Here is a 25,181-nt window from a genome sequence, read left to right as displayed (position 1 = left end):
TTCAGTTCTGCCTGATTCCTTGTGCCTCTGTTTGGGGTTTTATTGGCAAAGATACTAGAGAGATTTGCCATTTCCTTCTCCTACTCATTTTATGGATGAGGAAACTGAGGCAAAGGTTAAGTGTCCAGGATCATATAGCTAGTAAGTATCTGGAGTCAGATTTGAACTCATGAAGATGAATCTTCCCGGTTGCAGGATTAGTTCTCTACCCACTGTACCACTTAGCTGCCCTGGTAACTATTAATAGTTTTATTATTTTTTATTAATTCATTATTAATATTAATGATAATGTTAATGAAAACAGCAATTTCATTAATAATGAAAACAAGATTCACTATACTATTCTCACATGTAGATGTAGTAAAAATTTGAGCAATTGATACACTGTGATTTAAATAAAAGAATATCCCATTTAGAGATGGCTAGATGTTAACAGAAGGCATTTAAGATTCCTTTCATCCCTCATCTTAAAGATGAGGAAATAAAATTAGAGAATTAGGGTAGCTTATTCAATGGCATTATAGAGAATAAATACCAAAGTTAGGACTATGATTCCATACATTTTTCTTTCTCTTTCATTTCTTCCACAGTTCTAATAAACTTAGTTTTACTTCAATATAATAAGGTTCCATTTGTTCAGAATTTATGGTATTATAAATACTTGCTTCAGTATTAGAAATTTTAATAGGTGATAGCAAATCACCATAGCTGCGCATTCAACAATGCAATCTAAAACTCATCAAATATACAAAGAAATTCTACATATAGGAAAAATAACCTCATAAACAAGTATCTTTGTATGTGCCATGCCTTATTGAAGTCAAACAAAATAAAAGGGAATATTGATGGAATTTTAGTCTAACTTTCATACAGAAAATTCCTCTATCAATGAAATAATTAGTCTAGTCTTTATCCTATCCTTTAAAGTTGAAAAATAAATAAAAGACACAATTCATGCAAAAGAAATTTCATTTCTACATTTTAGTCCAAAGACCATATCTTTTCCCACAATCTGTTCTTTCTTAGAATACGGATGTGGAATGATGCAGATATCTTTGAACGATACAAGCCATCTGGCTCTGAATGTGTCTACAAACAGTTTTGGCATACTGGACATGTCACAATTCTATTTCACAACTGTGGAAAAGCTGCAGAGTGAAGGCTGAGGCTGGTATTTTAAAAAAAAATATATATATATATATGGAGGAGTAACTGTGAAGATTCTCAAGATAAAAACTTGATCCCAGAACTTAAAAATGAAAACTGTTATAAAAACAAGATAAAGATGTTTAAACCCATAATAGATATTTGTATACAAATGGAACCTCAACCATTATTCCTCCTTAGTCCTCAAATACTCTGTCCTCTCCCCAATATTTCTTTGATCTTTTCCCCATCTTTCCTTCTGTTCTTTTCCTCACCTCTCTGTGGGTAGAAGCCACTAGAGGGAGACATGATCACATGTACTTGAGAGAGAGATGGTATTTTGATTCTAATGAGAAAGAAGCCTCACTGGAAAGTAAAATAAATAAATAAACATGGCATATTGATATCTAGATGTTAAAATAATGTTACAGGGAAATTATAGACAGTGATTAAAATAAGAGAAAGAATTTGCTTATACTTGACCAGAAATGCCTACTAATGTTTGTGAGAAATTACATAACAATTCCATATTACTTATGCCTAGTAGATGTTTATATGCCATCAACATAAAGTATCTTGCTAGTGAGATTTCATTCCGCTATAGGAATAAGTTACCTGACTCTCAAATTTCACTTCAATATATATGAGTTCATATTTCCATTATATAAGCAAAATATTCTAATGGAAAGCATTATTGTTTTTTGTATAGAAATATTATTAATGTATATGACAATCAAAAGAAATGCATGGTGAATAGATTTAAATCTATTTCACATATTTATTGAATGAATAATCAAGTTAATAATATTAAAACTGATGTGTGAGTTGTGAAAGAAATTAAGTAAAAGGACAGGAGTCATCTGGTAGAGATGGAAGGTGTAATGAGGGTCCCACTGAAGCCCTGATTATAATAGGCCATTGCTTATAAACATACCGTTTGTCACTTAAGTGCTAAAGTTCAGGAAATTATATTTAAGACAAAATGCATATGCATTGTAGCTATCAAACGATTTGTTGGAAGGATTAGAAGGAATTATAAAGCTAATTATTTAGTCAATTATTCATTGATGTAATTAGTAAAAAAAAAAGAAGTAATGAAAACTTTAAAGAAATGGAAATAATGGGGCAGCTGAGTAGCTCAATGGATTAAGAGCCAGGCCTAGAGATGGGAGGTCCTAGGTTCAAATCTGGCCTCAGACATTTCCCAGCTGTGTGACCTTGGGCAAGTCACTTGACCCCCATTGCCTAGCCCTTACCACTCTTCTGCCTTGGAGCCAATACACAGTATTGACTACAAGACAGAAGGTAAGAGTTTAAAAAAAAATAGAAAAAGAAATAGAAATAACATGCTTTTTCATGCTTGGGTGAAATTCACTGCAATGCGCTGTCTCTGGTGTTAGAAGTCCTGGATTCAGATCCCATTTTTAAGGATTACTGCCTCTAGGTCTTGGGGCAAATAACTGAAGTTCCTTGGGCCTCTATTTCTTAATCTCTAAAACGAGGTTCTTGGACTAGATGGCCTAAAAGGTCCTTTTCCTCTTCAAATGTATGTTCCTAGGATATTTTAAAGGAAAGGTCAAATGCAAATTTGCAGAATTTTATATAAAACAAAATGGAAGCCAATAATCATGTTATTCTCTTTTGGATCACTCTATTATATCTTAAGGAGAGCTAGGTGGCATGGTGGATGGAATACTGGACTTGGCATCAGAAAGAATAGGTAGTGTTGTGGATAGAGTACCAACCATGGAATCAGGAAGGCTCATCTTCCTAAGTTCAGATTTAGCTGTGTGATCCTAAGCAATCTACTTAATGCTGTTTGCCTCAATTTCCTCACCTGTAAAATGAGCTAGAGAAGGAAATAGCAAACCAACCCGATATCTTTGCTAAGAAAACTCCAAATGGAGTCATAAAGAGTTGGATATGAGTGAAAAAATGATTGAATAACAATAAAACTATATTTTAAATGACAAATATGATGTTAAGAATGAAAGAAAGGAGATACAAGTCAAAAGGCTATTCTTGTAGACCAAGATGTAAACCTCGAAAGCCAGAAGAAACCTTGGGAATCATCTTTGTCTAGCTCCTTCATTTTTTTTTTTTGGTTTGTTTTGTTTTGCTTGGCTTTGTGATTTTTGCCCAGAACTCTTTCTGAGAAAACTTCCTCTACCAATGTAGATTTGCAACTCACTAAAACTGATAGCCTTAGAGACTTATACGAGAAATAGAGTCATGAAGCTATTAAGTGTCAGAGGTAGAACTTCTCACACTGTTCTGATTCCAAAGCTGGCTCTTTAGCAATTACACCAAGGTGACGCTTTTACCTTACTTTGCAGTTAGTTTGTGTGCCTTTTGCTTTTATTTCTATAACAGTCACTTATTTTCTCGTACACATCAGTGTTTAAGCCTTTTCTTTTAACAAAGATTAAACAACAAAACAAAAACAAAACAAAACAGTTCAGCAAAACTTATGACATACTGAATGCATATAACCCCACATGTAATATTCTACATATATAGTCCTCCACCACTTCAAAGAAAGAGGAGAGAAGAAGTTAGAATGATTTGCAGCTCATTTCCAAGCTTGATTATTATAATTACGTAGCATTCAATTTAGTTTTCTTCTTCGTATTTTTAAATTAATTTTGTGTACTATTTTCCTTAAATTTCTCCCCTTTACAGATAAGAAAACAAAGGTTAAGACAAAGGAGGAGACCTGCTTTATAACCTCTTTAAAAAAGATTCTAGAACAGGACACAATACATGTATTCTTGAATAGGGTAGGGCACAGAGATTTATCCATTATTTTTCAGGTTTATGTGTCCCCATATCTCCTTAATAAAAACTGACTCCATTAGCTTTCTTGCTTACCATTATGATCCCAGATCAAACTTGTAGTCCACTAAATCTCCCAGATCTTTTTCAGATAAGCTATTTTCTAGTCATGCCTCTTCTGTCTTGTTCTTGCAAAGCCGATTTTGTGAATTAAATGTAATACTACAATAATGCAGACTAAATTTCATTTGATTTGATTTTTGACTTGATGTCCTGGATTGTCAGGATCTTTTTGAATTCTGACTCTGTCATTCAGAGTGTGAGCTACTGCTCTTAGCTTTGAATCACCTGCAAATGTGATAGGCCTGTCACTTGTGCTTTCATCTAAATCCCTGATAAAAGTTTTAAACAGCACAGAGTCAACCACAGATCTCTGGGGCAACCCACTGGAGCCCTTCCAACTGACATCAACTGATTAATGACTGTTCTTTGGTTCATTCATTCAACAATTCTGAATTTACCTAACTGTAGTATCAGATCTCTTCATCTTTTCAATAAGAATGGCATGAGAGACTTTATTGGATATTTTCTTCCCATGTAGGAAAACTATCTGTACCACATTCCCCTAATTTACTCAACAGACAAAAGCACTTCTTTTTCTGCCTTTGCTCTGATTCACAGTCATTTATCCCTCGCACAAATATTTGGGTGGCAGTGGATATGAAACTTTTGATTTCATTGGTAAAAGGAAATCTCAGTGAGGAAACACCTTCTATAATGCAGATGAGCAAAATGCAGTCATTCCACAGAAAACAAACCATATTCTGGTCATTAGTCTTCTACTCAATGAATCCTATGATCTCGAATTTGCTTCTTTTTATCAGAATCCTTCTCTATTTCTCCCATTCATATTTAAAGATCATATATCATCTAACTGTGAGTTCTTGTAAGTTCTTTACTTTGACCCTCTCATTTTACAGAGGATGAAACTGAAGCCTAGAAAAGTGGAATAATTTGTTAAAAGTTACCTAAGTCGGTGGCCAAGTGCCAAAATGGATAGAGTGCTGAGCCTGGAGTCAGGAAAACTTCTCTTCCTGAATTTAGATCTGGCCTCAGCTACTTACTAGCCATGTGACCCTGGGCAAGTCACTTAAACTCAGTCTTCCTTAATCTACTAGAGAAAGAAATAGCAAATCATTCCAGTATGTTTGCTAAAAAAAATCTCAAATGGGGTCAGGAAGAGCTGGATATGAATGAAAAATGACTGAAAAACACTCCCCTAGCTAGTATTGTTAATCCCTTCTCTCGGTTGATTATCTCTACTTTACTATGTAAATAGCTTGTGAAGACATAATTATTTGCACACTCTCTCCCCCATTATATTGTAGGGACCAATTTTTGCTTTTCTTTGTATCCTCAACACTAAGGACGATGTCTAGAAAATTATAGATGCTTAAAAAATGCTTACTGACTGAAGGTGAAGGTCTTAGACTTTAACTTAGGTCTTCTAACTCCAAATATATTGTCATTGACCATATTTTGTGCAGTTATGTATAGAAATCTGAGGTCATGATTTTTATTATTATTTTATTATTTATTTATCTTTTTGTTTCCTGGGATATTCTCTATTGCCCTTCTTTCTACATTGTTGCTACTCTCTACCATCTAGCTTTGTAGTGATAATTAGGACATTTTCTTCTTCCCTCTTTCTTTTTATTTAAATACCTTATGCAAATTCATTCTTACCATTCCTATCCAGGGACCTTCCATTCCAAATCCCATTCTCAGATGCCATCTTCTTAACCAGTGACTCATTCCCCATTTTAAATAAACAATATATTTTATTATATATTAGAATAGAATAAATAATATAAAACATCTAAGATGGAACCATTCTTGGATAATCCTCTCATTTTACAACTTGGAAAAGAAGGTGCTATTTTACTATGGTCACCATACTAGTAGATGGCAGAACAAATATTTGAATTTGTCTGCTGACTAAGCCCATGAGTCTTTTCATTACAAGGCAGCTAAATGGTGGTAGACAGAGTGCTGGACCTGGAATCAAGACTTGTCTTCTCAAGTTCAAATCTGGCCCAATACTCACTAACTGTGTACTGTTTGCCTTGGTTTTCCTCATCTATAAAATGACTTGAAAAGGAAATGGTAAACTACTCTAGTATCTTTTCCAAGATGGCCCCAAATGGGGTCATGAAGAGTCAGACATGACTGAAAAATGACTCAGCAACAATGTTCCATTACACTATATCACAAAGTAATACACAATTGATTATTCTAATGCAACAATGACAACGTGAATTTTCTTCTGTCCTTGAATCCATTCCCTATTTTCCTTTAATATCTCCAGGTAGAAATAAGAAATTCAGTTTGACTGGTATATACAACCCCTTTGGTTGCCTTCAACTCAAGATGGTACAAAACCCTGAGGAAAAAAAAATATAACCTTGGAAATTAAGGAAGGGAAAGTAGGGGCTTACTTACAGTTCAGTGACATCTTTGGGGATCCCTTTTGGCAAGGCTTTCAGGCCCTTGTTACTACATCGGACAACTGTATCAAGGCAGGTACATTCTGCTGGGCAGCGGGATAGTGGAGAACAACTGTTGTCATCATTTCCTGATTTGCCAGAGGAAACACAAATATGCCCAGTTTTATATCTTCAAAAATGACTTTATAGCCAGCAGGGACTTAATCTACTTAATTCTATTTAACAAACACCACAGTTCTACACCACAGGATTTCTAACAGCACAGAACATTAAGCTACCACCTAACACTTATTTATATACATTGTATTTCAAAAGACACTAGGTATTTTACATAATCCTTTTTTATAACCTCTTAAAGCAGGTCTCTAAATAGAACTATATCTCTATAGCAGTTTCTAATGTGATATTTTCTTTATTTAGTTACTTGTAAGAATTAAATATGGATTTATAGAAAATTAGACCAACTGATCTAAAGCAAAAATCAGGGAGAGAATACAGCTAGGTCCCGATTACCGATGATAACGAATCCCCTGAAGTGGTTGCAAATATTCAAATTTGAAATATTTCAAATTAAAATTATGGAAAATATGGAAATTGTTTCTAGCCCAATGAAATATACAGTGTGAATTCGATTAATCCAACTACTGATGGGATTCATTATTCACACTACTTAAGACCTAGCTGTATCATATTGCCAACTGCTTTCTGTATTTGTATTGCTATGCTGAATTTAAAAAAAAGTGAATTTTTTTCTCTTTAATTTGTTCCCACTAATCCAGGCATGGATATATTATATTGCCAACTACTTTCTGTATATACATTGTCCTATGCTGAATTTAAAAAAAAAGCGAAAGAATCTACAATGTGTGTTTAATTTATGAATGATGAAAATATTACCTCTAATGATGATTTCCAATTTATACTGCACTTGACAGCCTGTCACATATTGTCACTTATCTCATTTTCTCCTTGCAACAACTGAGTGAGGTTGGTAGGGCAAGTGTACTTAGCTCTATTTTGCAAGTGATGCACCTAAGGCTGAGAGTTTAATTAGCTTTTCTAAGGTCACGCAGTGACAGAACTGAGATCAGAATTATAGACTTTGGAGTCTTATTTAGCTATTCCTACTATACTTTACTTTTTTCATATATAAAAATGTATACTATTAGGAACATTATTATTGTTATTTATATAGTTAACTTTAGCTACACAAACATATATAGTTAGATCAACCAACAATGTTATTTTTTAAAAGCTCTTTGAAGGAGAAGCAGCAGTAACAGTTATAGCAGCTCACATGAACATAATCCCTAAAGATTTACAAAGCATTTTTCTCATAGTAGCCTTTTGAGGCAGGTAATTCAATTATTATTATTGTTTCTACTTAACAAATGTAAAATGGTTTGCTGAAGGTACCATGAAGGAATAGCATAAAGCTTCATTTCAAATCATTAGGAAAATAAAGCAACTTGAAGCTATGTTACATAGATATTACCCTGATAGAGTTATAGATTCTCTGGGAGCTAGAAAGGACTTGAGGTCTACTATCTTACTTTCACAAAAAGAAACCGAAAGATTCATAGGATGAGATGTAGAATATGGATGTACTGCCATCTTGATGAGACTGACCATATATATTAGGTTGTGGATCCATTAAAATTTAGAAGTAGCACATTGGAAACTGAGGTCTAGAGATTTGATCAGCTGACCCAGAGAGTGGCAGAAAGCTGGGGCAAAGCCTTAGATATAATTGGTATTTTTCGAGTTCTAGACCATACTGGCCACCCAACAGCATAAATAAGTATTAGAAACTGGTCTCTTAAGTATTAAGAAATAAAATCAAGCCAAATCATATGCAAAGATACAGTCTATGAATCTTAAAAATATAACAATGCTGGATGTATTGTTAGATGTACTGCTTAGATATGTGGCTTTGTCATTAGAAAGAAATATTTTAAAATTGAATATTATCTTGGATAATTTTACATATACCAAAGCAAAGAAACTAGCCACGTGAAAGTCAAGCAATTACATGGCATGGAGCCTTGTCCATAGAAGGCCCTTCAAAAGTACTTTCTGAATCAATTCCATTTAACTAACATTTCTAAGTAATTTTTTGTTAAGAGCACCATACTAAGTATGAGTCTTTTGACAAATAAAGACATTATTTTTCCCTCATGGAGTTTCAGTTTAATATGGGAGAGGACATATAAGCAAATAATCATGACACAAAACTGCACATGATAAGTAAGTACATAAGAACATAGAATGAATGAAGTATGCATGAATGAACATCTGTAATTCTTACCGTCATCACAAGTAAAATCCTGAATAGCAACATCCTGGATGGGAATTTCTTTTAGGAAGTAAGGTTTCTGGCATCGAGGATTTCCTGTTACAATGCGTTTCTTCCTAAGCCAATCTCCCAACCAAGCCAAGTAGCAGTTACAGTTAAAAGGATTGGCCAAGAGGTTTCTAAGAACCATATGTAAACAATGCATAGTTTAGTTAGGACAACTTTTTTTCCCCATAAAACACATTATGTTAATATAAAGAGGGTAAACCTTTCCTGGAACCCACTATTTTAGTTCCTGTGAAGAGAAAAACGTAGAAAGCAGATTTGGGGATAAATCTCTTGAATTGTTTCTATTTCAATATTCTTCTCATCTCTCATTTATACACAGTTATTTACAACATACCACATGTATTTTCCGTGGCTCAAACATTCTATTTATACTTGGGAGAGCAAAAAAATCCCAGAAGAAAATCTTTCAAGCGATTCTATACAAAAAATAAAGTTGAAGGCAGCAATTTTGGATTTATGCAGTGTATCTTGATATATCTCATTTAGAAGTAATTTAAACTTGTCTGAGATCTGACTTGCTGTCAAACTATCCTGCACTGATAATGTGGTAATTCAATATAAAGATGAAGGCTGATTACTTTATATTATTGGGTTTAACCTGACAACAGCTATTTCATTAATTTGTCATCTCAAGATTTCCATCTCTTATTTGCTCCAGAGAATAGGTTTCCCATCTAAAGTGACAGCTGAGTTGATTACATGCCAGTTATAAAAATGAATTTACCTCTACAAATCCCAATACTTTAGGCATCTCCCTACTTGAACACAAACCTATTGACAATTCCATTATTTATAAACATGCCATCTTTAATATGCACAAATTAGTCACTAGGTGTAAAATGTCACATTTTATGTGGGAAGAGGATTAAGTGCTTTACTGATAGATGCTTCCCTCAAAAATAATTCCTTTAGTGACTTGAGCTATGTGAAACAAGTATTTTTTTCTTTTCCATCTTCTCTCCAGTCACCTTTATTTCCCACCCATTAAATTATAACAATACATTTAGATGCAAACTACTGTATGTAAATTAATCATTTCTAACACTACCGTTATGCACCAAGTTATACAAGGTATGAATTAAATTGCAATAACAATATACACAAATATTCTGAGTACCAGCAGCATATTCATCCCCAACTCTTTTCTGAGATTATGAAAATTTTCTCTTTACCAGACTCTAGGAAAGCTTTCACTAAGGCTTTGCTCCCAAACCTGCTAACAAATGACTTTGGACCATAGATTGTGGCACTGTCAGTGACTTCCGAGGGTATCTAGTCCCATCCCCTCATTTTAAGTTTGAGGAGCCTGAGGACCATAGAATAAGAGTAACACATTCACTAGGTTACACAGATGATTGATATCTGAGCTGGGATTAGGATCCAGGTCCTCTGACCCTAAATCAAACATATTTTCCACTGATCCATGGTACGTTCTCTTTTTAGTATCATAATTCCATACTGAGAATTACTTTTATGACCCAACTAATGAAGCTTATTTAAATTGCAAATAACCAAGCCAATGTAATGTTATAAGGCTGGGGAATATACTAATAACATTTTTCTTTCTTTAGTATCATGTTATAAGATGTAGAAATAATTTGATTGGTTAACCTGAATTATTCATTTACATTGACACATTTCCACTTGATTAAAAGAAGTGACCTACATTTTAGTATGGAAGTCAATGGCATTTTAGAGATTAAAAAAATAAGCAAAATTCAGTAGTTTGTTACTTTTAAGAGAAAGCCATTTTTAAAGAAAAATGTATGAGCTCCTAAGTGGCAATGGTTTCTTGGACACTGAATTCTTAATAATTCTTTAAAAAAAAAGATAAATTATGCCTAACGAGAACATCATATTGTTGTTGAGATTGTTATTGAAAACACATCAACTAAAATTTTATTGGTTAATTCAATCAATAAATAAGTTACCATCAATACTTACAATGTGGATAAGGAATGGAGGGTATCAAACGCTCCTGGAGCAATTGTTGTAATTTGATTGTCATACAATGAAAGCAAACGTACAGAACTGAGTCCTATAAAACTATCATTTCCTACACAGGTTATACGATTACTTCTCAACATCCTGAAAAAGAATGGACATCATTGCAGAAAGAAAGAATCTTAATGTCATTACAATTAATAAAAATTTAGAATAAGTCCATCCTATAATATCTCAGTGCTATTTTCTTTTTAAAAATTTAATTAGTTTGTTTGTTCCATTAAAGTTCCCAGTTACTTCCCTCCTTTTGTCCCTCCTCTCTCTGCACTGGAGAAGACATCATATGGCAAAAAGTATATTTATTAAACTGTATCATGCTTTCTTATATTTATCAGCTCTTTCTTTGGAGGCAGGCATATATTTTGAGTAGTATTTCTGTTGCTGTATCTAATGTTCTCTTGGATCTTCTTGTTTTGTTCTTCATAATTTCATGTAGTTGTTTCTATGTATGTTTTTAAATTAACTTGCTCATCAATTCTTAGAGTGCATATACATTACTATTTTCTGTATATTTTATTAATGAGAAGTATATTTATAAGCCACAAGCATAGTACTTATTAGTGAGATGTCTCAAAAAAGCAGTATTATGCTTGAGTTTAATATAGCCATAACCACATTGTTATTTCCAATGCTACTGTCATAAAAAGAATTATACTTGATTATAAGAATTTCATTATTAGGATTTCAATGTTTATTACCATATATTATTATTACTCTGCTACTGCAATCATGATTTCTTATAATGAGCTTTTTATAACATTGCAACAGAAGTGATTTTGCCCACAAAGCAACTGAATTGTTTATCTCTTGTCTAAGAAATCCTTTTAGAGGCAAAATTTTGGTTGATTATTTGTGATATTATTCATATATTCCTGCAACATTTAAAAAACCAATTTTCCTGTTCATGCCACTAAATAAATGATATAATATACTAACATATTAGGGGATGATTTCACTTCTCTGTGCTGCATTAAAAAAACATACCTGTACCCAGGGAATATATCTCAATTACTGAAATGAATTGGTATCTTAATTTTACCGGTACTGATATAAAATATGGAAAAGAGTCAAATGTCTTTATATCATTATACAATACATAAAAGATATGCAATTTTATCAGCAGCAAGTGCTATGTGCTTTGATAAGTCCAGGGAGGATACCCAAGGCCCATGGAATTTAAATGATTTGTCTGGAGGCATATCTGGTTAGAGAATTTGGAATAATTTGAAAGCTTTTCCCCAGTCAACATGGATGTGAAAGTTTAGACCAGTTTTCTTTATGAATAATACCAATTATCCATCAGGAGCACAGCTACTTGCTTTTGCTAAAGAATCAGGCAAGAGCTGGTTTCTGACAAGAATCAAAAATTCAGATGACATATTTAACCAGTACAGGGAATTCCAAGACATTTGAAGCAATGATCAAGGACCGTAAAGTTATAGGCTGGCTCATACTTAAAACTTTTTGGCTTAGGTAGGACTGCTATAATTTGCAATCCATTGGCACAGACTTCAAGAATGCAGAATTAACTTCATACCATTATGAGGCATCACGATGGCAATTCAACAATGAAACATGTTATTGCTTCACTAAATTACAAGCTCCTTGAAAGCAGGGGCTACATCAAATTCCATCTCTGTATCCCTAGTACCCAGCACATTACTTTGTTAGGTACGATATGATGAATACATTTTTGCTGAATTGTATGTCAATTTTTGTACCTTTTCCTGCAAGGGCATATACACAGCATAGGTGCCTAAGAGGTGACTGCTGAATGACTGTTTGCCTGTTTTATTTGTCATTATTTTTTATTCATTTATTTATATTATTATTTTAAATTATATATTATATTCTTATTTATATATTTAACATTATATTAAGTCTCCATGTGTGAGAAAAACAATAATTCACCAAAAAGTTGCAATGAAAATGAGAATACTTACAGAGTTTTCAGGCTTTCTAATCCCTTGAACATCTTATGGCGAACATTTTCCAGTCGATTACTAGTGAGAAGAATTTCATTTACACCAGAGGCTCCTTCAAATGCTCCTTCTTCAATGTCTGTGATCTTATTGTTGCTGAAGTTTCTAAATGAACATCAATGTGACAAAGAAAAATAGTTGCAGATTTTTTTCATGATTGCTAATAGGCATCAAAAATAACAAATTGAAGAGAATTGTATACTAATATCTATCTATTTAACTACCTATATTTTTCTTTCAGGGAAGAAATGTCACAAAACTTTTCAGGATTTCCCTGTCCCACCCTCCTATCTGTGACTCCACTGTCAATGCCTAAGGCTCAAAAAGTTGCTGTTATAATACCTAAGAAAAGACAAGAGGAAAAATAACAATAAAAAATAACAAAAACTTTGATAACAATGGTTCTAAGTGTATATAAGGTATGTAAATGAAACTTTGCTCAAAGATAAGGTCTTTGAGCAAACCTTCATAAACCTTCAGAATCTCCTTGGCAAAATCTGTAAATTATCAGGAAATCTTTGTTGAATACAAAGAAATAAGGATGAGCAATAATATAAGACAATCATATGGATTTTTAAAGTTTGGAAATTATATATATATATATAATTAAAATATGTTACATAAAATATAGTATTAACATACATACTATATTATCCAATATATTGATCTTAAGATTGTTATATGTTATATTAATATAGAGTATATTATTATATATAAAATATAATATTTTATATCATATATATTAATCTTAAGAACCTGAGATGCCAGTTATCCTTCATTTCTTTCTTGGCTCCACTTCTGACTCTCCAATAGTTATTACCATGCTTCAGCTACCATTTCATCCTCGAAGCCTGCCCTATTTTTGCAATCCCTTTCTCCATTGGTGAGTTCCTCCCAGAACCTTCATTTGGAGGAAGAGTTCTGGCCAGCCCTCCTTTATTCCTCTCCTGGCTCTGCATCTGACCCTGGACTTTGTTACCATGCCTCCAAGGTAGGCACTTTCTTCCTTTCCTCACCTTCACTTTTGGTTCCCATTTATGTTTTATCTTCTTTCATTAAAATGAAAGCTCCTTCTGGGCAAAGAATGTCTCCTTTTTCCTATATTTTTCTGGCTTGTTACAATGCCTGACTCATTTTAAATACTTACTAAATACTTGCTGACTAAAAACCTGTAAGGTGGATACTACAGATAGTGGTATTCCCGTTGAACGAATGAGGAGACAGAAATGAAATGGTCCTCTCAAAGATCTCTAAGGTGATGAAGGTCACCAAGTGCCAATTCTTCAGATATCTGTAGCTTTGAAAACAGTTGGCCTCTCTCTCCTATTGGATAACATCTCCCTCCCTTGGCTTCAGAGATAACATGCCCTCATTATTCCCTTCATTCTCTTTATATTCTTTTGTCTTCTTTATAAGATCTATGTACTCAGAGTAAGAAGGAAATCTAGAGAGCGCCTCTTTTGCTGCTGTCTTTTGACAGAGGTGGAAACTGAAACCCAGAGAGGACAACTGACTTGCCAAAAGGTTCCACATCTATTAAGTAGAAAAGCCAGGATTGAGACGTAGGTTAACTGACCCCAAATCCTCTACTCTTTCTATAGTGTTTTACTGACTCATCAATTCCTTCCTCATTTTCTCTTCCTAAATACTTTGTGTGGATTTGTCCTTGGTTCTCTTCTCTTCTCTATCTACATTAATTTTCTTAGCAATCTTGATTTTGCCTACAAATTTAGCTACTACTTTCATGCAGATGGTTCTCATGGCTTGTATCTTTAGTCTTCTGAGTTTGCATATGTAATTGATCTGTCTCAAAAGACCCACCTCCATTCCTCAACATTTTTTTCAGATTTCCCTATTTCTATCTGTAAAACTACCATTCATCTTGCATCTCACATTCAAAACCTTGATATTATTTCTGAATCTTCCTCTCTTCCAAATTTGTAGCATTTCTAAAAACACACTTATTTCTCCTCTTGTATATATGTGTGTCTATTGATATCTATGTCTCTTTTTTTTTTGCTTTTTCATAGTCATAATGCTTGTTCCTTAAGTCTCTCCCCATTCCAATCCATTTTCTTCTCACTTGCCAAAGTGAGTTTTCTAAAGTAAGTCTGATCATGTGCAAAGTACTGTCATCAATGATTTCTAATTACTTTCTGTTACTTCCAGTATCAAACATAAACTTTTGCTCTTACCTTCCTATGTATCTCTAATACTTAACACAGTGCCTGACACATAGTAAGCACTTAATCAATCCTTGTTGATTGGCTTTCAATAACTTTCTAGCAGGTCATCCTGAATCTTCTTTCTAATTAATTCTAATGATCATCTCTCTTTGATTATGTCTGAACACATAATTATGATGTAACCTTCACAAGGGCAATTTTCTCTATATTTTCACAGAATGCTTTACATATAGTTGGCCCTCAGTACCTTTTCAGTTGAATGAATTTAAACAATACCTTCTCCATGATGCCTTCCTTCCAACTCCCTACTCCATTACCCAAGTGTAAGAGAATGGAGAAGAAGACTTTTGAGTTGATTACTCATTCAATTAACTCACAGTAATTAACAAGTGTACTGTATTAAAAATTTAAGATCTCCAACTTAGAACTAAAGAATCATTTACAAAATAAAAGATAGAAGTAAAGAAATAGTTAACACATTTTTAAAAGAAAAGAATATGTCCAATTGTACCCTATATAATAAATATATCAATTCTTCACTAAGACTTTAGGATAGAGGCTATATATATTTTTTTTCAAAAAAAATCTGGAAACTGCTGAGTTGACATACTTATTTTACAATATGAATTGTGAACATGAAGTGACATAGATGAGTTAACAAGTCAGTTTTCCAATCATTTGGTTTTGATTACTTTTTGATGAAAGTTTAATGAAGCAAAAAAGTCAAATGCTTTTTTGAATGTGTTAAAAGAGGCGTTAACAGTATGGTTTGAGGAGTAGTAAAGGAAGTTACAAAACATTACTGGATGCATTTCTGATAAACTTAGATTGCTACATTCCTGCTATGGCTTCATAACCAAACAGCTGTCCTGAGTCTAAAAGAAGATGCCCAAAGATGCCATAATAAGTCTTGCTCTTGCTTGTGTCTAGACTTAAAGACAAGAGCAGTCAGCTCTGACCTCCATTCATTAAGCTAACCCATGTAAGAGCTAGCTCTTGGGATTTGATTATTTGTTGGGCTGACACTTTTCACATTTCATAATTTTCAAAGATGCTAAGGGGAAATGCACACATGTGGAAAGAAGATGAAGAAAATAAGCTTACATTTTACGTAGCTGAGGGAGCTTCTTAAAAATTCCTGTAGCTTCCAACACAGTGAATTCATTGTTATTGAGACGGCTAGAAAACAATAAGAACAAATTAAAAAGCTAAAAATTCAAGAGAAATCCTATCATCACTGGCTAGCAATGATTTAGAGACAAAGGACCTGGGTTCAAATCCCACCTCTGCTACTTACCAACTATGCAACTGGGCAAATCACATTAATCACCCAGATCTCAATTTCCTTATGTGTAACATACAAGTACCTAGGAATGAGGTATTATGCTTGGAGCCATGGAATAGTCAAAAAGGTATAAGTTCTTGCCTTCAAAGATTAGTCTTGTTTGAAAGACAAAGCATATATATAAAAATAAATAATATGAGGCAACATGTAATAAATGCTAAATGAGTAGCATAGATAACAAGTGCTAGGGAAGTCTAGGAATAGGACAAAATGCTGTGTTTTTAGAAGACTAATATTAAATATTAGCATGCTATGATGCTGATCTGAATTTAAAAAAACACTCACAATGAAAAAATAAAATTAAAATTTCCATAAAGGATAGTAGGATTTAATTAAACAAACTAAGTTGCCCAATACCCAGTTTTCTTAATTATTTAGAATTTATATAAATATGAGAGTATATCTATATATGTAGATTTGTGAATATATATTATATATTACATATATTATATACATATAATATATATATAAAATTTTTAATCTACTCTGAAATATCCCAAAGTTCACATATTCCTATCGTCTGGTGAAAAACTGGTCATTTAGAGTTTAGTCCTTGATATTTACATAATGCCTTTCATCCCTTGAACTCAAAGCAAGAGTTAATTTAAAGAATCATATTAGCCTCCCCTAATTAAACTCTCATAATTAACAGAAATTTCCAAATAGTGACTCCCATTAGCCCTACTAGTGCTAACTGCACAATGAGCTGAAAACGGATTTCTTGAGTTCTCCCCAGGGGCAGAGAGATGAACTAAGATACTCTCTAAATACTAATTTTCACAGAACAATGCTTATAACAAAGTATATCAATTTGAAGAAATTTTAATTATTGAGAATAGAACAGGAACACTGTAATTTCCATTGAGTTAATTCCTTCATCTGCAATCAGAAGACCCTGGTTCATAGTCTGGCTCTGATAACTGTTTGCTGTGTGACTACAGCAAGGCATTTCACCACTCTAGGTCTCAATTTTCCATAAAATGAAAGGGCTGAACTACAATGACCCTTCTAGAGTCCCTTCTAGCTTGAGACATGGTCTTATAATCCCATTCATCTCCTACCTATTCTCTAGGATTATTGTGATGGCCATCATTTGGAATAATGCAGTATGTGTGGCGTGATGGACTTACAGTTCTGCAGTGTACTGAGGAATGTGATCTGGAATCTTGTTGAGTTTCTGATTGGAGCAATCAACTGTAGTTCCTTCACAGCGACACTTTTCGGGGCAAGCCAAATCTGCAAAGCAGTCTCCGCTTAATTTTGATCGATAATCTTCTGTGCCTATTGAGGAGTCAAATGAAGACAAAAGGACTAAGAGTAAAGTTTAGGATATTTATTTATTTATTTGAAGGAAGGAAACAATATAGAAAGAAATCTCCAATTCAACAGCAAATGTATAGTTTGGGAAATATTTGGTCAGTACTGTGATATGACACAGACGCAAGGGTGTCAGGAGAGGGTTAATACAAGGGCTTGAAATTCACTATGGGGAAAAAGTGTGACCAGATTCACATGATAGGATAACATTAATAAGTTGAGCTTTTCACAGCTGTATTTCCTGCTGATCCCGTTATAAGCCAATCTAGCCTGCTTCACAGCTAATCACACAATTATTGCTCCTAATTCTCCCAGAGTTTATTATTCCTCTGAGTAAAGATTTTAACTTACATCAGTGTATCTTTGTATGCCATCTTTTGTTTAGGACTTTTTTATTCCCCCTTCTATGTTGACTGGACTTTATTCAGTCTTCAAGATTCGTGTATGGCTCCCTACCTTCCATGTAATCTCAAAAGCACACCAAACCCTCTTTTTAAAAATTTGTTTTAATAATGTATAATCCTGAATTAAGCCTCAGCAGCTTGTCATGCTGTAGAAAGCTGCGTGACGTTCCATGGTGCTTGACAGAACCATGTTTTACTCATACCTCACAACCACATGGTTAGATCAAGCACAACAGAAAATCTCGCCACATAATCATTACGGCATCCACTAGGCCAAGGATCAGACCAAGAGGAAAGACAAAGGAATTAGGAGGGGAAAGCAACAGACACTGGCAGTGGAATACTGTGTACAGGAAGGACATGCATTCTCCTTGCAGATTGATTACCGCCAGAGTTCAGAGTATTATTATTGTCTCTTTACGGGAAGGATAAAGAAAGCTACACTGAAAAGTCTTTTTGCCATTTTTCATCACCTACAGAATAGAAGAAACACCTTTCCCTTTTTCTCGAATACATCCAGGAAGAAATTGAGGGATTGTTCCAGGGAGAACAGAGAGAAGCTCAAAACATCTTTGGCTTTTCAGTCAAAGGTGTGAAGACTAAAACTAACAGTAAGAGGTACACTGGGTTTGGGAAAGGCCACCACGATTTAGTTCAGATGCTAAACTTTTTACTTACAGCCAAAATGGTGAACTCCTGCAAAAGTAAAGATAGCCAAGAAGGAAAGAGTAATCCTATTTGCAATCAAGTCATGCAACTTAATTATTTCCCCCTCTTAGTTATAGGGATAAATTACTGGGATTTTCGTGTGTAATGCTTATTATTTTTTTCTGTAGTATAACAATTTTACTTAAAATGAGACCGCACATTCATTGGTCTTAATTTAGTAGTTCTATACAGGCAGTGAAGTCGAGGTTCCAGTTCAAAAATCAGAACTGAAATCACAGAATCCGGAATTCTGATTGTCTCCACTGATTGTCCCAATTAGAATGTAAGATCCTTGAGGGAAGATACTATTCTTATTTCTCTTAGTATCTTGGGTGCCTAGCACAGTGCCTGGCACCTTATAGGTCATTATTAAATGCTCATTTAATTTTTTTAAAAAAGTAATGGCACAACATGCACATTACAAACATTTTTCTTGAATACTTGTTTATTTTGGTGAGCTGTACCTGAGATTTGATTGGTCTTGTGAGTTTTCAAAACAGAAACTTCCTTTACTGATTCAAATAAGCAATTCTGTAGTTTACAGTCAGAGAGTAATGCCCAGGGCATTGACTAATTCAGTGTCTTGTGCAGGGTCACAAGAACCATGGACTTGGACCCATGTTTTCCAGACTCCAAGGCTAGCCCTTCATTCACCCTATTGTGTTGTCTCTTCACAAACTTTGTATAAAATAAATTTGTTAATGTAAAATCTTAAATGGCATAGTGTTGCTATAGCAAGTAAACATTTAAACCAATTTTTTTAAAAAAAGAGTTCAGCAGAGATTGAAAGACTGGGACCAGTGTTTTTAAGCTGACCTTTTAAATGTTGTCTTAACAGGTCATAATATTTTAATTTCCAAATAAGTGAAATAAGATAGATGTTCCTTATATTATATTATAGGATCCAATAATTGTTTTTTTTCTCTTTTATGTACAGAGCTAAAGATTATGTTTCAGAGACAGATCAGTTCTTAGTTTCAGAAATTGTCACAAAATATTAGAAATTTAGTTTAAATGTTCAGAATGCTAGATTTCATAGCTATAAAATGTATGCATTCATTCTATTGACAACAATGGCTCTAATAATGATTATCCAAGTCCAACATATAATAAATAGCTTGAGTAAAATGGGGACCTGATATAGTCTTATGAAATCTATCTTTGATCACTAAGTTTTCCTAATGGTTCAAATGAATAGATGTGGGACTAAATCTAAATCATATCCTTTAATATTTCCTTTGATCATCTTTTTCTGTTTTAGTTATTGGCAGTTAAAAGGTACATACACATTAACCATAGTTCAATATTTTGCTGAACATTTTAAATTTCTCCCCCTCTCCCCCAAATGAAGGGTACCATTATCTTCTTTGTTAACAAAGAATGAGAAAAGTAAGCAAAACTAAACTATCAGAAGAGCTTGGGAATGGTTAGACAGACAGTGAACAAATATTACCATCTTAGGATGCAAATCATAGTGACTATTTTATAGGCTTTCTAGTGACAAGAATACAGCTGTTTTACTTATTACTAATCTCAAATGATCTGCTACTGTAAGCATGAACTATTAGATCACCTTTCAGTTTATTCCTGCCTTAAAATAATGAGTTTTTACTCCTGCAGAGGATGGTAAATCATGTGCCTCTTCCATTGCTTATTTTCCCATATTCAGTCAAAATATGAATGTAAGAACATAGAAAAATACCATGATTATTCCAGTTCTAAATAAATATACCATTTGCAATAGAACAAAAATGAATGTCTTAAATTCAAAGAAAAATTGTAATCAACCGATTCTTATTTTTTTAAGAGAGGGAACAAGCATATACCCATTGTACTTAAAAGTACAATTATTGCTTTCATAGATGACCCTGTGGCAACTACGTAATATTATCTGACAAAAGTGGTTGGAGGATACATCTAGTTGATGTACCTTGCCAATCAATTAATGAAATATGTACGTTATACATTACTTTATTTTTAAAAAAGCAAAACAACAAACCAAGAACACATTACACACATTTTTGCAGGCAAGGAAAAAAAGAAGAAACACATTTCAAAGAGCTAGGACCAAAATCAGCATTTGCCTCAATGATATTAAAAAATCTGAAATAGTAATGATTTATTGTTTATACTTTTAAACCTACTTATCCGTCTGCTTAAGTTATGCATAGCATATGGGATCCGTGTGAACTTCCGATGCCTTCATGAAAGACACCAACATTCTTTTCGTGAAATTCTATTGTGGTCCCAGAAATGCAGGGATTGTGAGGTCATAGGTGAACAAGTAACAGTTGCAGTCAGCAGGAAACTACTGTTTGAGTAAATGAAGGCAAGGGGGTGGGGTGGGGAGATGACCCTTACAAAACCAAAAACTTAAATGTTTGAAACTGACCAAATAGAACTAGCTCTTTGACAGTGGCAAGATCTGTCTTTAAAACCAGCTCAGGAAGCTATATTTTAAAAACAGAACAAAAGATAAGATATAAAAGGTAAGCAATAAAAGTGATCTAAATAGGAAGCAGCAGGTTCTATCTAGTGTGAGTAGTTTTAGACAAATGTGCCAATCTGTGAGTGAGAAAAAAAAGGTGACACTATTTTAGATTAGAAGCTTCATGCAAAGGCCACATCTTCAGGAAAGAACTACTAGCCATCTACTTAGGAGAAGTCAACCTAACTAAAAGACACTCCATTTTCAAATACATGCATCAAAATCTAATAAGTTTTGAGAAAACTTTGTGTTTCAGGGTGAGAAAAGAGTGTCTGCAGTTAGTCCTACTACAGAGCAAAACCTACCTGGAATGAAATACTGTTCTTTAGCTAAATAAAAAAAAGAGAAAAAATAGAAGAGGCACCTGAATGTCAGCAAGCAAAGATATGAAATATATTAGATCAAGAGTGGACTGAAGTTTCTACAGATAATTAAATGAAAATGTATATTTGCAGCAGGAGCTATAATATAACAATGTCAAATGAACTGGAAATGTATCTTGGATAAGGACAATAAATAATTCTCTTGTAGTTTTAGCATTAATTAACTGCTAAAAATAAACCATAGCTATAACAACTGTATATAATTCTATCAAAGATTTAAAACAATTACTTACAGATTTTTATATGATTAAAAACCAAGTTATAATTTCAGCAAGGATTTAGCTTGTAATTTATATTATTTAATATAAGATTATCCTTATCTAGCAAAGTGGTGAATATTACTAAGTTTACTGAAGACAGTGTCTTAAAATATATATATGTTTGACCTGATGTCCTTAGTGCAAGTAATATGAGAATGTGACATCAAGTGGTATAAAGAAATCATCTCTTCCACTTAAGTAGTCTGAACTTGGGGAATTTGTTTTTACCATTCTTCAGTTCATTTTCAAGAGAACTGAAATTATGGTTGATTATACTTAAGTTGTTCAAAGGAGAACTCTGTAGGAGATAACATATTTAAGGAACTTTCTGAGATGGCTTTAAGGTCTTAACTGAGTCAAGAATATGGCAAAATATGTTGTTCAGTTGCTTTTCAATGTGTCAGATATAGATAGTTTCTCTTTTCTGTTGGATATAGTATCCAAACTAGCTCTAGTAACATCCAGGAACAAAGTCTAAAGTTCTCCTTATGGCCCTTTGGTTCAGTGGCACGAGATAAAGAAGTAAGTTCTGTGGTTTAACAATTCCAGCAATGTTCAACGATTACTTCTGTAACTACTGCTTTGGGGCAACACAAAGAAAATAACTGATAAGCTAAGCAAATTACCTGAACACCGGAATTTCTTGCTTTTGATCTGGCCGATCCTTTTGTTTGCCAGCCGACGGGGGCTGGTGCATCGGGCACCACTGGTCTCAATAGGGTTTGTATGAAGATAATCCGCTAGCCACTTCAGATGGCAGTCACAAATAAATGGGTTCTGAGCCAAATGCCTTTCAGAAACATACACATACACACACATACAAACAATTTTACATATTATTTAAAACTGGCTCAACTATTTCTAAAGACAGAGCAGACTACTGGAATGAAAAATGCAAAAGGCTCAGGATCACCAAATAAAATCCAAATTATACATACAAAGTCTGAATAGCACGCAGGGGTGAAAAGGTGCCCTTGGCAATGGTCTGTAGTTTGTTGTCATACAAGGAGAGAAGGTTCAGGTTGTGGAGATCTTGAAAAGCATCTACTCGGAGGCAGTTTATCTTGTTAGCATTCAATAGTCTGATCAAAGATAGTAATAGAATTAATAAATTAAATTAGTTCTCAAATCATTCAGCTCCTTTGAAATATCTGTTCTCTGAAACCTTACCAAATAGTTGTTTCTTTTGAGTACAATCATGAAATTTTAATTTGAAGTATTTAGGAGCTATGGGATCCCCTAAGTTCTATCAGTTAAAGGAACAATCATTCAGTCATATTGCATCGCAAATCACAGTGATTATAACATGATATGTTAACATTTTCATGACTTGCCTCATATTTTTCTCTATATAGTGAAAACTCACATTAATTCCCCATTCTTCCATACCAATTCAAAATCCTAGTTGTCTTTAAGTACCACTTAAGTCCTATTTTATCCAAACCAATTCAACCTGATCTCTCTTCCATTTCAATTTAGGAAATATTTACTAAATATATACTAACTGAAGGGCACCAAGTAAGGCTCTGGGCATACAAAAGGAAAAAAATATATAGTTCCTGGCCTCAAGAAGCTTATATTGCACTGAAGATTATATATATCTCATATATATTCTATTGGATTTTATGTATATTCTACATATATTCTCAATATATAGAATTCCATAGGATTTTATGAATATATCATATATAAAGTTATATTTTTATATATTCTATTGAATGTTATATATATTATACCTATATTCTATATATCATTCTATAGGATTATATATTCATAAAACATCATATGTATGGTTATATTTTTATATATTCTATTAGGTTTTATATATATTCTACATATACTCTATATAGAATTCTACAGGATTATATATATATATAAATATCATAGATACAAAGCTATTTTTATATATTCTATTGTATTTTATATACTATATATATATATAATTCTATAGGATTATAGGAGAAAAGACCATATGTACAAAGTTATATTTTTATGTGTTCTTTTGGATTATATATTCTTCATATATATTCTATGTATATAGAATTATATATATAAAAGATCATATATATAAAGTTATATTTTTATATATTCTTTTGGATTATATATATTCTACATATATAATTAAAAGTACTGTATAAATCTCAATGACAATAATTGCTACAGAAATAAGTATGTATAGGCAGATGTAGTTACAGGCATGAGAAATATACAGAGTAAGCTAAGAATATTTAAGGAGGAAAATATTTTCTTTTGGAAAGTTTATAGCAGAGAAAATACCTGAATTAGGCCTGGAAGGAGAAGAATCATAATAGCAATAGATGAAAAGAAGCACATTCTAGATACAAGAGACATCTTTACAAACACATAGAGTGGAAGTTTTGGGGGTGAAAAGCCCCAAACAGCTAATTTGGCTAGGGCATAGTGTGCATCTGCTGAGTTATGTGAAATAAGTCTAGAAATGTTAGGTTTGGTCTTGATTTTTTTTTAAGCTCATATTGTCTGTCATAGAATTGATACTATCCCCAGCTGTGTGACCCTGGACAAGTCACTTAACCCCCATTGCCTAGCCCTTACCACTCTTCTGCCTTAGAACCTATATCCAGTATTGATTCTGAGATGGGAAAAAAATGATACTGTTTATTGGTTATGAGGATGAAGAGTGATAAGGGCTAGACCACTGGGATTAAATGAGTTTGTCAGGGTCATAAGACTGTCTGAGGCCGAATTTGAATGCAGGATCTCCTGTCTGTAAGCCTGGTTCTCAATCCACTGAGCCACCTCATTGCCCCTGTGGGCTTTGATTCTAAAAGGTCTGAAAAAAACAAATGAATCAGTTTATATGTTGGCCTATTGACCACTGATGGTACTGATGGTACAGCAGGGGACCTTAGTTTGGCAGTTGCATAAAGGACAGATTCATAACAGGAAGAACCAGAGGCAGAAAGATCATTCCTAAACCAGGTCAGGATGTCCTCAAAAATTCCATCCAATATTATGCATTTCAAATGCCTAATCATGTGTCCAGGTGTTATCAATGAACTGTTCAATGTGCCTGTCATGTCCCAAACAGATTGGGTCAGTGAATCTGAATAATTTTGTTTTACCCACTACATTGTTTTCATTTTTTTCACAGATATCAATCTTTTCCCAGTCTAACTCTGCTATGGATGCTGCAGCTGGCTATAGACAAGTCAGTTCTCTTCTCTATGTGCCTCATTTTCCTCATCTCCAAAATTAGAGGATAGAATTAGAAAATCTAAAGGACTTCTGACTTTAGTTTTCTGTCTATATGGGTACTTGTATGGTAGCAG

The 25,181-nt window shown here is 33.5% G+C and overlaps 1 protein-coding gene and 1 non-coding gene across 5 annotated transcripts in view; both read right to left on the bottom strand.

Annotated features, from left to right (window-relative positions):
• Positions 1–25,181, bottom strand: part of SLIT2 (slit guidance ligand 2) — a 392,002-nt gene that overhangs the window by 94,369 nt on the left and 272,452 nt on the right. For 2 of the 4 annotated variants that reach the window (XM_007496674.3, XM_001368444.5), the window contains exons 13-21: positions 22,809–22,952; positions 22,497–22,660; positions 21,533–21,556; positions 17,441–17,591; positions 16,070–16,144; positions 12,741–12,884; positions 10,738–10,881; positions 8,737–8,903; positions 6,424–6,556 (exon numbers count right to left, since the gene is read on the bottom strand). In XM_007496674.3, coding sequence (XP_007496736.1) covers positions 6,424–6,556; positions 8,737–8,903; positions 10,738–10,881; positions 12,741–12,884; positions 16,070–16,144; positions 17,441–17,591; positions 21,533–21,556; positions 22,497–22,660; positions 22,809–22,952 — 1,146 coding nt within the window. The remainder of the gene's footprint in view (positions 1–6,423; positions 6,557–8,736; positions 8,904–10,737; positions 10,882–12,740; positions 12,885–16,069; positions 16,145–17,440; positions 17,592–21,532; positions 21,557–22,496; positions 22,661–22,808; positions 22,953–25,181) is intronic. The other 2 variants (XM_056802468.1, XM_007496678.3) reach the window with 1 other exon arrangement.
• Positions 18,179–18,287, bottom strand: MIR218-1 (microRNA mir-218-1). Its single transcript, NR_032198.1, has one exon. It is a non-coding gene; the product is annotated as a microRNA mir-218-1 (primary transcript).

Source organism: Monodelphis domestica, chromosome 6, assembly GCF_027887165.1.
Source record: "Monodelphis domestica isolate mMonDom1 chromosome 6, mMonDom1.pri, whole genome shotgun sequence".
Lineage (NCBI taxonomy): Eukaryota > Metazoa > Chordata > Mammalia > Didelphimorphia > Didelphidae > Monodelphis > Monodelphis domestica.
The sequence above is the reverse complement of the archived record's forward strand: the minus strand, read 5'-3'. Positions and strand labels throughout refer to the sequence as shown.